At 42.7% G+C, this 15,446-nt stretch overlaps 1 protein-coding gene across 4 annotated transcripts; it reads left to right on the plus strand.

Moving 5' to 3' along the window:
- The first annotated feature begins 6,156 nt into the window (after positions 1 to 6,156).
- Positions 6,157 to 10,899, plus strand: LOC133128566 (nucleotide-binding oligomerization domain-containing protein 2-like). Of its 4 annotated transcripts, none has more exons than XR_009708767.1 (6): positions 6,157 to 6,504; positions 6,769 to 6,855; positions 7,430 to 7,597; positions 9,214 to 9,595; positions 10,119 to 10,166; positions 10,845 to 10,899. XR_009708767.1 is itself a non-coding variant. In XM_061242199.1 (5 exons), exons 1-4 carry the CDS (start codon positions 6,164 to 6,166, stop codon positions 9,569 to 9,571), a joined length of 954 nt encoding a protein of 317 aa, XP_061098183.1. In that variant the 5' UTR covers positions 6,157 to 6,163; the 3' UTR covers positions 9,572 to 9,595; positions 10,119 to 10,426. The 4 variants fall into 4 exon arrangements, 2 of the variants coding, with proteins under 2 accessions (XP_061098183.1, XP_061098200.1); XR_009708766.1 differs by lacking the exon at positions 10,845 to 10,899 and adding an exon at positions 10,255 to 10,426; XM_061242199.1 differs by lacking the exon at positions 10,845 to 10,899 and having other exon boundaries at positions 10,119 to 10,426.
- Positions 10,900 to 15,446: the final 4,547 nt, after the last annotated feature.

Genomic DNA, 15,446 nt, shown 5'->3' on the forward strand with positions numbered 1-15,446 from the left:
GGCACGGGAGGAGAAGAAAAAGGGAGCACAAGACTCCCCATGAAGCCACGGGGCGACCTGTTATCAGCCTCCAGCCAGGTGCTTGCCATTGTGCACCCTGCACGACCCCTGGAGATGCACAGAAAAGGGAGAGAGGGATGGGCAATGAGGCTGCCTCATTCACTCTACCTCTCACTGCAGCATTGGCAACCCTTGTTCACCAATACAGGCGGACATACCCGTGGTAATGTGGCCAATTGGTCATTTGTGTTCGGCATCTTGATTAGTAGTGCTTTCCATGTGAATTCCATAAATTACATTAAGGAGAATTGTGCTAAAAGTAGAGAATTAAACAGTTTGTTTGGTACATGAGTGTATTGTAGGAATTGTGGTCCTTTGTGAAGTAAAACAAGTAGTCCAATATTCAGGTTAGCAACAATTTATTAAGATAGCAAAAATACTCTTTAATTACAGTTTGAAGCATACCGGGTAAAAGCAAGGCAGTTCAATTACAAACTCATGTTAGAGAGGAATGAGCTTTTATGCCCCAACAACTCCTGATGTAAAATACAGGTATTTGACCCTGATTGGGTCAAGTACCTGTGAACCCCCCTTGATCATTCAGTATGGGCTTCCTAACCCCCCTTGATCATTCAGTATGATTGAGGTGTTAGGTGACCATCCGAGAACAATGAAGCAGGAAATGTATTCTTCCCTACATAATCCCCCCTTAAACCTTGACCTGTATGCAAACAAGAGAGAAAGATTTAATTCAGGAACAACACATCCTTATCAAAGTGACCACAGGCTCACCACATAGTGGACTTCAGGAGATATGTCTGACACCACTGGATACTGGGAACAACCACAATGGAGCTGTACCAAGGGAGGGGAGTCCCAGTAGCACTAGGTGACTCTACACATAGACTGCTGTGTTCGAGCTTTATTCATTCCAGCATTCCTTTCCCTGTACTCAGCATCCATTTTGTGTTGTTTTATTAAAACCTGAAGGCAACAAGTCAGAGCCGATGCATCCAGTAACGCCAGTGTAATGGTTTTGCCTTTAGGTAATTAATAAACATTGGAAATAAAGACTCTTACAGACCGATTACTGTTTTACTCACTGCTTTACTCCGCCGTCACGTTTTGTCTCGTGAGACTTGGATCACATTTCCTGGTACATATATTCATTGGTAGAGAATGACTGGCATCTGGTGGACAAAATATGTTACAGCCAGTACTGATGCTGCCATGGCTCCCTTGAAAATCAGGTCCCAGTGTGTGTCTTGGTAGTTCCCCTATATTCCTGAGGGCCCATTAAGACAGTTGTGAATTCTCTGAATCAATCCCTTCTCATCTGCATTTTTCTGTGTAAACAGGTATGGCCATAACAAACATCAATGTGTGTGTTGTATAGTTACAGTGGGAGCAATAATTATTTGATCCCTTGCTGATTTTGTAGTTTGCCCACTTACAAAGAATGGAACTGTGTAGAAAAATGTCATAGGTACATTTTAACATTGAGAGACGGAATACCACAACATAATACACAATAAAAACATCATATAAATTTTCTAAATTTATTATCGTATTTTTTCATGAAATAAGTATTTTATCCCCTACCAATCAGCAATAATTCTGGCTCCCCCAGACCAGTTAATTTTCCATTAAGAAGCAGTCCTAATCTCAACGCATTACCCAAAACAGCTGTGTCAACTCGTTACATCGTTATGTAGCTGTATGAAAGACACCTGTCCACACAATCAATCAGATTCCAACGTTTCCACCATGGCCAAGACAAAGGAGCTGTCTAAGGACATGAGGGACAAAATTGTACAAGGCTGGGATGGGCTACAAGAAAATAAGGAAGCAGCTTGGTAAGAAGTTAACAACTGTTGGAGCAATTATTAGAAAATGGAAGAAACACAAAGTCACCGCCAATCTCCCTCGGTCTGGGGCTCCACGCAAGATCTCGCCTCGTGGGATCATAAGAAAGGTCAGGGATCAGCCCAGTACTACACAGGAGGAGCTTGTTAATGACCTGAAGGCAGTTGGGACCACAGTCACGAAGAGAACCATCAGTAACACACTACACCGTGAAGGATTAAAATCCTGCTGCGCGCGCAAGGTTTCTCTGCTGAAGAAGGCACATGTACAGGCCCGTCAGAAGTTTACCAAAGAACACCAGGATGATCCAGAGGAGGCTTGGGAGAAGGTGATGTGGTCAGCTGAGACTAAAATAGAGCTATTTGGCATCGACTCGCCGTGTTTGGAGGAAGAGAAATGCTGAGTACAACCCCAAGAACACCGTGGAGGAGGAAACCTTATGCTTTGGGGGTGTTTCTCAGCTAAGGGGACAGGATGACTTCACCGTATCGAGGGGAGGATGAATGGGGCCATGTACCAGGAAATTTTGGACGACATCCTCCTTCCCTCAGTGAGAGCACTGAAAATGGGTCGTGGATGGGTCTTCCAACATGACAATGACCCAAAACATTCGGCCAAGGCAACAAAGGAGTGGCTCAAAAAGAAGCATATTCAGGTCCTGGAGTGGCCTAGCCAGTCTCCAGACCTAAATCCCATCGAAAATCTGCGGAGGGAGCTGATGCTTCAAGTTGCCAAGCGACAGCCTCGGAACCTTAAGGATTTGGAGAGGATCTGCAAAGAGGAGTGGACCAAAATCCCTCCCAAGATCTGTGCAAACCTGGTGAGAAACTACAACAAACGTCTGACATCTGTGCTTGCCAACACAGGTTTCTCCACCAAGTATTAAGTCCTATTGTTCTATGGATCACATACTTATTTCATGTGAAATTATGATAAAAAATGTATAAAAAAGTATGATGTTGTTATTGTGGATTATTTTGTGATATTCTGTCTCTCAATGTTAAAATGTACCTATGATTAAAATTCTACATAGTTCCATTCTTTGTAAGTGGGCAAACCTACAAAATCAGCAAGGGATCAAATAATTATTGCTCCCACTGTATATGACAGTGGAGCAGTGATGGCATTCTTAACTATGTGTTACATTTTTACAGGCAGTTTGCATTCCCATTTGTATCTCTTACATGCACAAATACCTTATTTCATATTTTTGTCAGTACAATTGGCAGAAATAGTTTCATTATCAATTGACACCCAAACCCTTCTGCACCCTTATGGTTTGAAGTTTGTATTGTCAGTCATATCCTTTGTGTTTTCTGCAGCAGCAGAATTTAGATAAAACTTCACTAAAACTTGTTTAAGCTGCTGCAGTATTAAATTCTTGTCCTCATAGGTCATGGCTGGAACTGTATGAGAGATTTATACTTATTATACTTATACTTTTTGCTGTGTTTTTCAGCCTTGGTCTCTGTCTAGCAGCACCCCCACCCCTCGACCAGCAGTCCCTTTTAAAATGCCCAATCTTACCACAGTTGTGGCAAGCATCTCGAGACTCCCTACGACCCTGAGCAGAAGGAAAGATTTCTGACTGTGATACAAATGTCCTTGTGTTCTTGTACCTTGGTCTCTGTCTAGCAGCAACCCCACCCCTCAACCAGTAATGGATTATCCGCTGGTCTGCGTCTGGGTGCTCCGTGCCGTACATAACAGGCGAGGGATTTACCATCAGAGGTCTACGGGTGCTATACGCTGTGATACATTAAGCGTAAATGATCATCATCCCTAAACCAACTCGAGAGGGTAACCAAGCATTCCCTGTGTAACATTGAGTGTCAGTAAGCGAAACCACACAGATGAAGTTTTAACAATTTATTTTACCAGGCAGGTTACATATGTAATTACACACTAGTTCCAAATAAAATATAAAAGCATTAGAAAGGAAACCAAATTACGGAGTCTTAAAAGTCATACCTGTTAATAAAAGCTACAGACACCCTGTACATGGAAGTGACGTGCACGCTGTGCACGGGAGTCTGATTGCATCCTCCCCGATTGGTTGGTTTGGTCTCCTTAAATCCAAAATCCAGGCCTTTGTTCTTGACCCTAAAAATGGGTCCGCAATGAACCAATCTGGCGTTTTATAACCATTTGTAATTTGGAGCCAGGCCTCCCCAGGAAACGAGATTTGATGAGGGGGGTTGAGGCACATGGCTTTCACTGGGGCAGAGCTCCACACAGTTGCTCCTTGGTTCCTGGTTAGTTATGATGTCCGAGGTTTGCTGTTGCAGAAATGAAACCACTGCACCAGTTGCACTGAAACAATCAGAATAATACTAAACATGAATATGTCATGAAACATCCGATGCTTTATGCTTTATGCATACTTTCAGGAAAACTGAGGAATGAGGGAGATGTGAGAGGGAGGGAGTAAGGAAGGGGTGTCCAAGAGAATAGTCTGGGCCCAACAGGCCGTGCTTCCTGAAACCTTCCCATGCCGTAAAGGATGTTGCCCCCTGTCGTAATGAGTTTTACAGCTGGAGGCCTGATTAGAAATTGAGACAAGAGAAGCTTCTCAAGAAAATAGATGCCTTCCTTGATTACCCTTCCCGCTTCCTATGAGAGTGCAGAGTAAAGATTCTAATCCTGGATTTGGAACCAGGTGCGGTTGTAAAGTTTTATGGTACCGTCCCAAGAAGAAGGCAAGAAGGCCTTACACAGACAATGAAACCCCCTTGATCATTCAGTATGGGCTTTCTAACCCCCCTTGATCATTCAGTACGATTGAGGTGTTAGGTGACCATCCAAGAACAATGAAGCAGGAAATGTATTCTTCCCTACAGTATGATTTTGCATGTCGTGTTATCATCTGATAAAACAAACAAACTAAGCTCAGCCAAACAAGGCATGTAATGTGTGGTTTGGTTTGAGGAAGAGTGTACTGGGTGCAGCAATATTTCTGGTTTCACTGGTCTCACTTGCATTTTGAAGATTGAAGTGAAGCAGTCACATTCTCTTCATTTGTCACACTGCTTGGCTATTGTACATTTGATTTATTTTCCCCTTCATACAGTATGCCCACTATCTTCAGTGAAGGGATTGGGACACAGAAGATAGTTCGGAAAAGGAGGACTTTTCATGGGAGACTGCAGCACCCAGAGCCACCTGCTTCAAATCTGGAGCTGTTTTCATCAAACATTTTTGGAGATACCGACCATTAGGAGAGAATTGCCTCTTTTAAACCCATGGTTATTTTCCTCAAAATTTCAAGGTTTCTTTGTTGTTAACCAAGGGTACATTTGTTTGACAGATGGGAGATTCAGCATTCCTGGGTTTTAAATACAATGGACATCAGAAGAACACAATACAGCAAAACAACACCAAAGGCATCACGTAAAGGCATATGATTGGTGAAAGTAATGTAAAGGAATGAAACACGTTTTGGGAGACATCTGCCAGAGGTGAGTGTTATGTTCCTGTGTTCTGTGTGTTAGTTTATCATTGTTTATTATCATCATTCTTGTAATTTATTATTTTTCATATTCATGTCTGGTGTTCTGTTCATATTCGTTAGTCTTTGCACTCATCTTCCCCTGTGATGTCTGAGTCTGAATGTTTTCTAGCCCAGTCACTCCCTTGTCTGCGTGCCCCACTATAACTAACAATTTAAATGTGGGGCGACATGGCTCAAGCAGTAAGAGCAGTCGTCTGGCAGTCAGAGGGTTGCCGGTTCGATCCCCTGCCCGGGCTGTGTCGAAGTGTCCCTGAGCAAGACAACTAACCCCCAAATGCTCCTGACGAGCTGGTCGGCGCCTTGCATGGCAGCCAATCGCTGTTGGTGTGTGAGTGTGTGTATGAATGTGTGAATGAGAAGCATCAATTGTACAGCGCTTTGGATAAGGCAAGCTAGCCTACGAAAACCTCCTGAGGAGCAAGATAATGTTCGAGCGGGCGGACCTAGAGACCTTTGGGCTGGAGCCCAAGGAGGTGCGCAGCACCTTTCTGAGCCAGATCCTGGTCCCTGTGAAGGAGGAGAAGGTGGAGATGTTTGCGTTCTTCCACCTGACGGTCCAGGAACATCTGGCCACCCTGTACTGCACTGTCAATCTCACCAGCCCCCAGCACATCATCCAGGGGCTTGAGTTCTGGTGCTTTGGGGACCTCCTCCCATCAGCAGCCCCTCCCTTACTCCTTGCCCCAGACTTTCACCCAGACCAGACCAGGGTGGAGAACCTGCAGATGTTCACCAGATTCTTCATGGGGGTGGTCAAGGCTCGGATGGGTGACCAGTTGGCCGGAAATGGAGCCAGACCCTTTGGACAAGGAGGATCTCCTGACCCAGCTGGGGGTTTGGTTTCAAACCCAGATCAAGACCAGGGAGCTGGCCAACCAGATGACCCTAAACCTGCTGCACTGCCTGACAGAGCTGCACGTGGACGAGGTGACCAAGGTGGTGGCCCCGGAGATCAAGAGGCTCAACCTGTTCAAGATGAAGCTAAGCGTGGTGGACTGTGCCACCCTGTACTACGTGCTGCAGTTCTCCCCCCATCGCCTGGACGAACTCAACCTGGGATACTCCAACATCGGGAACCGTGGCCTGCACCGGCTGGGGCCCATCCTGCACCGCTGTGAGAGCCTCTTGTGAGCACCCATGAACCTCTTCCACTTCGTGAATCTAACTGACAATGTGTGTGAAAATATATTATTAGTAATAGTAGTAGTTAGTTGTAGTAATTGCAGCAGCAGCAGTAGTATTAATAGTAGTAGCAGCAGCAGCAGTAGCTGTAGTAGTAGCAGGAGCAACAACAGGTGCAGTAGTAGTAATAATAGTACATTGTAAAGGTAATAAATGAGCTTGAAGCCTTACAGATGGATGAGTGCTTAATTTCTATTGACTTTTTCTAGTTTGCGCTACAACTGTTTGGATCAGGAGGCAGCCATTTTGGAATCTGCAGTTCTGAAATCGGAGGACTGTCAGGTGAAGAAGCTGTTGTAAGTAGCTTTTGGGGACTTTGAATGACACAGTCACACATACACACTATGACACTCTCTCTTTCTTAGGATCCTAAGCACACCATCTCTCCATCATTATAATTCCCCCTCTTTTTGGTTCAAAGCCTTTTCCATTCACATCACATTTTCACATGCACTCACTTTACACAAGCTTGACAAATGGAAATATTCAAGCTAGGAATTGAACTCACAACCATCTGAGTTACAAGCCCAGAGATGTGGAAAGTGTTGTGTCACACAATTAACTTTCCACAGCCTGCAACATTGGGAAACATTGGGTGACATTGGCTCAGGAGGTAAGAGCAGTCGTCTGGCAGTAGGTGGATTGGCAGTTCGATCTCGCCCTGGGTGTGTCAAAATGTCCCTGAGCAAGAGAACTAACCACCAAATGCTCCTGATGAGCTGGTTGGTGGCTTGTATAGCTGCCAATTGCCGTTGGTGTGTGTGTGAACGGGTGAATGAGAAGCATCAATTGTGCAGTGCTTTGGACAGTCTAATCCACCTCGGCCACGGCTGTGTCCATCTCCCTCTTTTTCCCCATCCCCTTGCTCAGCATATGCGGGAAAAGCCTGGGGTCGGAGGGCGTTCTGGAGCTCTGGCCGGCCCTGGAGCACAACGTCACGGTGGAGGAGCTGTACCTGGACATCACTGGCATCACGGAGAGAGGAACAGAGACCATGGTGAAGTGCCTGACCAAGAACTCCACCCTGAAGACCCTCACGTAAGACAAGAGAGGGAGGGAGGGAGAGAGAGAGAGGGCGGAGAGAGAGAGACAGAGAGGGAGGGAGAGGGAGAGAAAGAGATAGAGAGAGGGATAGAGAGAGGGAGAGTGAAAGGGAGAGAGACAGAGAGAGAGGGAGAGAGAGGAGACAGAGAGGGAGAGAGAGAGGGGGAGAAATTGAGAGAGAGAGACAGAGGGTAAAGGAGAGAAAGAGAGAGAGGTGGAGAGAGAGGAGAGGGAGAGAGTAAGATAGAAAGAGTGAAAGGAGAGAAACAGAGAGAGAAACTACAGACGGAGGGAGATAGTGTTGGTGGACTGTACAAACAGTCACTGCCAAACAGACAAATTATAGCAAAAGGGGGATTTTCACAAGTATTCTATAATATAATAATAATAATAATAATAATGAACTTTATTCATATAGATCAGTGCCAATCTTATGCACTTGAACTTCAAGTCAGCTCAAATGAACACCAATAACAACAGCATACCCAATAACAATGGTAACGTGCTAATGTTTGAAATTTCATTTGTTTAGCATGTTGCAAGCAAGTTAGCTAAACCAATGGCTCACTATTGTGCCTAGAGCCAACTCAGAGCTATGTGACTCACCTTCAAGGTGTGACTTGTCAGGTGCGGCATGTACAGTGAAATTTAAATCAAAGTACTGCTGTAAGTAAGTAATCAACAGCTTTGTTCCATTTTTCAATCTTATTTAAAGGCAAATAACAAATGAGTAGTTTTGCTTTAGTTGATTTTTCTACTAAAGCATACGGTGATGAAAGAAAAAAGCCAAATAGTGTATCGTCTTATGTTGTATATACATTTTTTGGACAGGCTACTATTATCTCAACCAGCTCTAATATTTTCAAACTGAAACGTCTTGTTGGCCCCTGCTTAGTCTAATCAACTGTAAGTTGCTTTGGATAAAATTGTGAGCTAAATAACAAACTATTATAAATGATCTTACTGGCAGCTAGATTTTTTGTTCAGCTGCCAGTCACAACCACCGGGGCTTTAGGTTTTGCATTTGGGTGCGGGCAACTACTGGACATGCCCTCTCAGCAAACACGTCTAAAAATACAAATATTAAAATGGTTTGAGAAGTATGTGAGCATATGAAAACAACTCCTTACACTGCAAAACACAAAATATAATTTGGTCAAAAAAGTATTTTATATGTAGACTTAAAATCTTATTTCAATTACTTTTTTGATTGCCGATGAGGTGAGACGGTTTTACTAATTTCAATATATGTGAATGGGCCCGTCCGGGGTAAGGCAATTCCCCTTGCCAAACAAAAATAACTTAAAATCAGCTAATATTCTACTTGAGAGAGAAAAAAAGAGAAGATTTGAAGTCTCATTACATGACTAAAAGAGACATGTTTCCAGTGTGGGGATTACATTACATTATTACCATTTGGCTGACGCTTTTATCCAAAGCAACATGCAGTTGATTAGATTAAGCAGGAGACAATCCTCCCCTGGAGCAGTGCAGGGTTAAGGGCCTTGCTCAAGGGCCCAATGGCTGTGTGGATCTTATTGTAGTTTCACCAGGATTAGAACCACCGACCTTGCGTGTCCCAGTCCTTTACCTTAACCACTACGCTACAGGCCGCCCAACAGGTTGCGGTTTGTTCGCAGCCTGGTGGGGAACGAGATCGGCGAGGCTGGGAAGGACAGGCTGGGGGAGCTGAGGCGACGCAGGCCGGAGCTCCACATCATCGGGGACTTTGTGGACGACCTGGGCCTGCTGCAGGCCTACCTGGACTGGGTGGAGGAGATCCGGGCGGACCGGGACCAGATGGACTCCGTGCGGAACGTGGACGCGCTGCAGTCCGTGCTGAAGGGCCTGAGAGTGACAGGGGCCCGTGGCGAGGGGCAGAATGCACAGAAAGCCAAGGAACCCCGAGTCCCCTTCGTAATGGCATTTATTCTCAGTATGATGGGGTTTTTTTGGGCTTTTTCCTAGATGTTCCTCCAAAAGATCAAAACGGTAAGTGAAGACATTTATCATTTGGTAAATTCATACACATACCCACACAAAAGCTTAATATAATACACAACAAATTTACTTTTATGCTAATTTAAATGTTTCAACTCGTCATTACTGTTTATGTACAAAACAATACATTTACAGGGTCATCATCGTAATCCTGCTTTTGAAATGAAACCATTACAAAACAGGCACATTCCTTCAACAATATACGAACAAAACAAAACAAAAGTTTAGGTCACAATGTGGCACTGAAACATATAAAACACCTGCAGTAGAACCACCTGGTCTATGCAGGCCTGCAGGTGAAATGCCAAATGTCTCCATCAAATTCTTACTGTAGCAGACATTTTCATCGAACCTGGGCTCAGTTCAGATGAAGCAGTTGGCCATGAAGTTGATGCTTCACCAAATCAGTAGACTATTCTTTTCCATTTAAAGTGCCTTGTGTGTTTTGGTGAGAACTCCAGTCTCCTGTATGAAAATGCATACTCTAGATGTCATTGTTTTCCATTTTTCCCAGGTGAACCAACTGAAGTGAAAGCCAGCACCTCCAGGATCAAACAATCTGGTAAAAGGATTTTGTCAACATAGTATATGTTGCACTGTAGCAATAATTGCCTCTGCACACATTTCAGGACTAAATATTGTGATTTCAGGCCTGCTAGTGCTCCTGGTGCTGCTTTTTGCTCGTTTTGGATATATCTGGACACAGTGAGATGTTGCCTCGGAGAGAATGCTGCACCATCCGAGGCTATCTGATTGTAAGACAGACTGGAACTAATGTCTTTACACAGATGGGAAAAATAAACTTTAATGCTTAATGTTAAATGTTTTTCTCATTTTTTCTGAAAATTGCAGGTGCGGGTGCCAAAATTATTGATATCTCTAACAATTATATTAAATAATAATAATAAAATAAAGTAAATCTGTCAATGCAATTAAATAATGCAAGTAGTAAATAAAGTAAAATGAACTGTATTGTGTAATTCCGTCGCACAATCATCCATCCATCCATTATCCTAACCCGCTTATCCTGAACAGAGTTGCAGGGGGGCTGGAGCCTATCCCAGCATACATTGGGCAAAAGGCAGGAATACACCCTGGACAGGTTGCCAGTCCATCACAGGGCACACACACCATTCACTCACACACTCACACACACTCTCACACTCTCACACACTCTCACACACTCTCACACCTAGGGGCAATTTAGATTCTCCAATCAGCCTAACCTGCATGATTTCAGACTGTGGGAGGAAACCAGAGTACCCGGAGTAAACCCACGCAGACACGGGGAGAACATGCAAACTCCGCACAGAGAGGCCCCGGCCGACAGGGATCCGAACCCAGGACCTCCTTGCTGTGAGGCGGCAGTGCTACCCACTGCACCACCCGTGCCACCATGTCAGAGAACTTGCCACAGTTATTCTGCAGACTTTGGTTGGCTCCTTGCTTCTGATCTCAGACAGCCTTGATCAAGTTTTTAAGTAAAAAGTAGTCAATTTCTTATAGTAATATGTTACTTCTTTAAATTAAATACATTAAATACAAAAATGTCTCTGTAAAATTAAATCTTTCGGAAACTGAATATTTGGAAATCTCAAATGTGTTCTTTTATACTAACGCACACAAAAAAAGAAACACCAAAATTGGAAACCATTCCCAAATGATTACTTCAGCTCTCAGAGGACCAACACATCTCTCAAAACCAGAAACACTTTTCACTTGTTTGTATGCTGCAAATTGTCAAACTTTTTCTGCAACTCTCTACAAACGAATGCCCTCATGAATCACTTGTTACATTTAATTATTGAACAAATTATCCACCGACAAGTAATTTTTTCGACATAAAAGCAACAGTTGAGTGTAGCGTATTCATAAGTAAAGTGTGTGGATGTGAGAATGAAACCTGGGGTGTGAATCGTCAGTGTAATACCGGCAAACAGGTGAACGAACGACTGGTCCAGCTGCCCAGCCTGGCGCGGGAGGAGAAGAAAAAGGGAGCGCAAGACACCCCATGAAGCCACAAGGCGACCTGTTATCAGCCTCCAGTCAGGTGCTTGCCATTGAAGGCGGTACCGCACCCTGCACGACTCCTGGAGATACACAGAAAAGGGAGAAAGGGATGGGCAGTATTGTATAGGGGGAAAGGCTGCCTCATTCAGTCTGCCTCTCACTGCAGTATAGTATAGGGGGCAAGGCTGCCTCATTCACTCTGCCTCTCACTGCAGTATAGTATAGGGGGCAAGGTTGCCTCATTCACTCTGCCCCTCACTGCCGTATTGTATAGGGGGCAAGGTTGCCTCATTCACTCTACCTCTCACTGCAGCATTGGCAACCCTTGTTCACCAATACAGGCGGACATACCCGTGGTAATGTGGCCAATTGGTCATTTGTGTTCGGCATCTTGATTAGTAGTGCTTTCCATGTGAATACCATAAATTACATTAATGAGAGTTGTGCTGAAAGTAGAGAATTAGAGAACAGTTTGCTTGGTACATGAGTGTATGATTTTGAGTGTTGTGTAATCATCTGATAAAACAACAAACTAAGCTCAGCAAATTAATGCATGGAATGTTTGGTGTGGTTTGAGGAAGAGAATGTAAAACTTTGATTTGCATCTGAGTTACTGGGTGCAGCATTATTTCTGGTTTAACTTGTCTCACTTGCATTTTGAAGATTGAAGCTAAGCAGTCACATTCACTTCATTTGTCTTACTGCCTCGCTATTGTACATTTTATTTATTTTCCCCTTTATACAGTATTCCCACTATCTTCAGTGAAGGGATTGGGACACAGAAGATAGTTCTGAAAAGGAGGACTTTTCATGGGAGACTGCAGCACCCAGAGCCACCTGCTTCAAATCTGGAGCTGTTTTCATCAAACATTTTGGGAGATACCGACCATTTGAAGAGAATTGCCTCTTTTAAACCCATGGTTATTTTCCTCAAAATTTCAAGGTTTCTTTATCGGTAAACAAGGGTACATTTGTTTGACAGATGGGAGATTCAGCATTCCTGGGTTTTAAATACAATGGACATCAGAAGAACACAATACAGCAAAACAACACCAAAGGCATCACGTAAAGGCATATGATTGGTGAAAGTAATGTAAAGGAATGAAACACATTTTGGGAGACATCTGCCAGAGGTGAGTGCCACCTGATTCAAGTCTGGAGCCTTTTTCACTCAAAACCCTACAGATATGTTCTTGTACAACATGGATCTAGCCTGCACAGGTCGAGAGAAAGTTCCAGCAAAACTCAAACAACAGAATATGAAAACATAATTTCTTTTTTAAATAAACAAAAATGGACAGACAGAAAATGCCAACACCACTGCAATGGAGTTGACTGCCAGAAGAGAGAAGCAAAGAAAAAATTACGATCAAATGAATTCCGGAAATTGTAAGTATGCTATATTAAGCTACCATACCTTGCACTGTTTTTTTTTATTTTTAAAAATATATTTTTTAGGCCTTTTTCAGCTTTATAGGACAGTATATAGTAAAGAGAGACAGGAAGAATGGGAGCGAGAGAGGGGGGAAGACATGTGACAAATGTCAGACGGTCGGATTCAAACCGCCGGCGTCACGGCCCGCAATGAGCATGCGGTTAGGGCGCTACAGGCTGCGCCACCGAGACACCCCACCTTGCACTGTTTTAAACAAAGCACAAAGATTCACCAGAAGGTTTTATTCCATTATGTACATGTACACGCATGACTTACATTTACATTTTACATTTTAGTCATTTACATTTAAGTGCATAGCTTCTTCCACAAGTTAAAGCAACACATCCATAACTAGTAAAATACACATGCTGTGCTAAACATACAGTCATCATAAGGGTAATTCAATTCCAATTTTTTTTTTGGGGTCAGACAAGAGGGATAGGGAGGGTGAATCAGGAGGGACAGGGATACCGGAAAGGGAGGGTCAGGAGGTAGGACTAAGGTACAGTTTGAACTTACATGCAGCCCGAAGGACACGCGGTCAGACTTTTCAGCTCGAGTAGGAAACAACTACAGGTCAATATAACATTTTACTCAGCATTGCTTCACTTTTATAGGAGACAAAGCAACTGCATAGCATCCTATTTGATTTTTGTCATTCTGGAAAGCTGATGTATACAGGATACGTAATGTTCTGAGGAGGGCAAAATCATCCATTGTTCCGTCGCCATTTTCAAACTCAGAGAAGAAACGCCAATAAACTAGTTCTGAGTGCAATCTGTGTGGTACACATGGAAAAACTACATTCCATAGATGCAGTTCTTGAGACGCGATGACATTTATTTTTACTTTTAAGTGTAATGTGATTGGGAGTAAATGCATTTACAGAACAGATACATGTAACATAAAAAAATGAAAAGATGGATTCCATCACAAATAACGTTGCTTATAGAAAGCTTTGTGCTTTCACTCAACTAATCATGTAAAAATGATCTCTTTTTTAACAGGAAGATGTGGCGCGTATTGTTTCTCGTGCTTTATGGAGGTATTGCTGATTCAGATTTGTAAGATTTAGAGTGACTGGATGTTAACCAAGTTAACTTTTTCTAAACTCTTCATACAACTCTCTACACTGGCATGCACAGTACACCAAAAACTACCAAAAGACTGCAAACAAGTCTGAAAATAAAATCTGTCTACCCACTTGTTTGGTGGTTGAGCCTGAGTGAGAAACTGATTCAAAAAAATGTTTTCACAGTTTGGTACACATAGACTGCTGTTATGCTAACTGTGTGGAGAATTGTAACTCAGTATCAAAACAATGCTTGTGTGCAATTATAACAAAAATGTAATACATAAATGAGACAGGTCACCTATGAATTACATATGAATTACTGTAATTGATAAACTAGGTAGTATGCTTATGAGAAATGACCTTTGATTATGAGAAACCAGGTGAACCTTAAGCCTATGCAAATGATTCAGTTTTATTTCATTTATGCTATATCTTCTGATGGAATTATACAATACAATACAGCCCTTGACAAAAAGAACTAAAAAGGGCACATTTGATGCTCGAAACATGGGAAACAACATCTTTCATAAAATTGCTTAGAAAACATTTTTGAACAATACATTGTGTATGCGTGTATGTGTGTGTATTGGTGTGTGTGTGTGTGTGTGTGTGTGTGTGTGTGTGTATGTTAACCTTGTTTTCCTGTATTTGGGCTACAGACCCTAAGACCTGACCTGTCTAAAGAAATGTGAATTTCCTTTTCCTTTAGCAACCCTTGTTTGCACCTCCACTAAGCCAACAGAACACTCCAGTACTAATGGAATCTACAGCACAGGTACTCTAATACTAGTAATACTCTTCAATTGTGCTGGGTTAAGAGTTCCATATAATTTCATTCATGTTGTCCTCCTATATTGGGAGAAGAAAATGTGCTGGCAATGAAAACATTGATCATATTGCTGACCAGCAACAGTATGGATTATGGGTTTTTTATGGGTTTTGGGATTGAAAGAACATTTGTACTTAACTTTGAGGAAGAATGAACGGACCTTTTTGGGGGGGAAATTCAACACATTCTGAGGTTGAGAAAATGTGTTGAATTTATTTGTCCGTCAAAGTTAAGAAGAAATTTTGTTTGAATCTCAGCCTTGATTTGATATTTCTCTTGTAATAATCTAAATTAATATGCAACCCCGAGTCCCCTTCGAAATGGCACTTATTCTCAGTATGATGTTTTTTTTTTTTGGCTTTTTCCTAGATGTTCCTCCAAAAGATCAAAACGGTAAGTGAAGAGATTTATCATTTGGTAAATTCATACACATACCCACACAAAAGCATAATATAATACACAACAAATTTACTTTTATGCTAATTTAAATGTT

The sequence above is a fragment of the Conger conger genome, chromosome 1, assembly GCF_963514075.1.
Source record: "Conger conger chromosome 1, fConCon1.1, whole genome shotgun sequence".
In the NCBI taxonomy this organism is placed as follows: Eukaryota; Metazoa; Chordata; class Actinopteri; order Anguilliformes; family Congridae; genus Conger; species Conger conger.

Excerpts from the sequence above, each read along its gene's own strand:
- LOC133128566 (XM_061242199.1), top strand. The coding sequence starts at position 6,164 with ATGGAGCCAGACCCTTTGGACAAGGAGGATCTCCTGACCCAGCTGGGG. Across the intron at positions 6,505-6,768 it reads CACCGCTGTGAGAGCCTCTT|TTTGCGCTACAACTGTTTGG; the intron begins GTGAGCACCCAT and ends GACTTTTTCTAG. Across the intron at positions 7,598-9,213 it reads TCCACCCTGAAGACCCTCAC|GCCGCCCAACAGGTTGCGGT; the intron begins GTAAGACAAGAG and ends ACTACGCTACAG.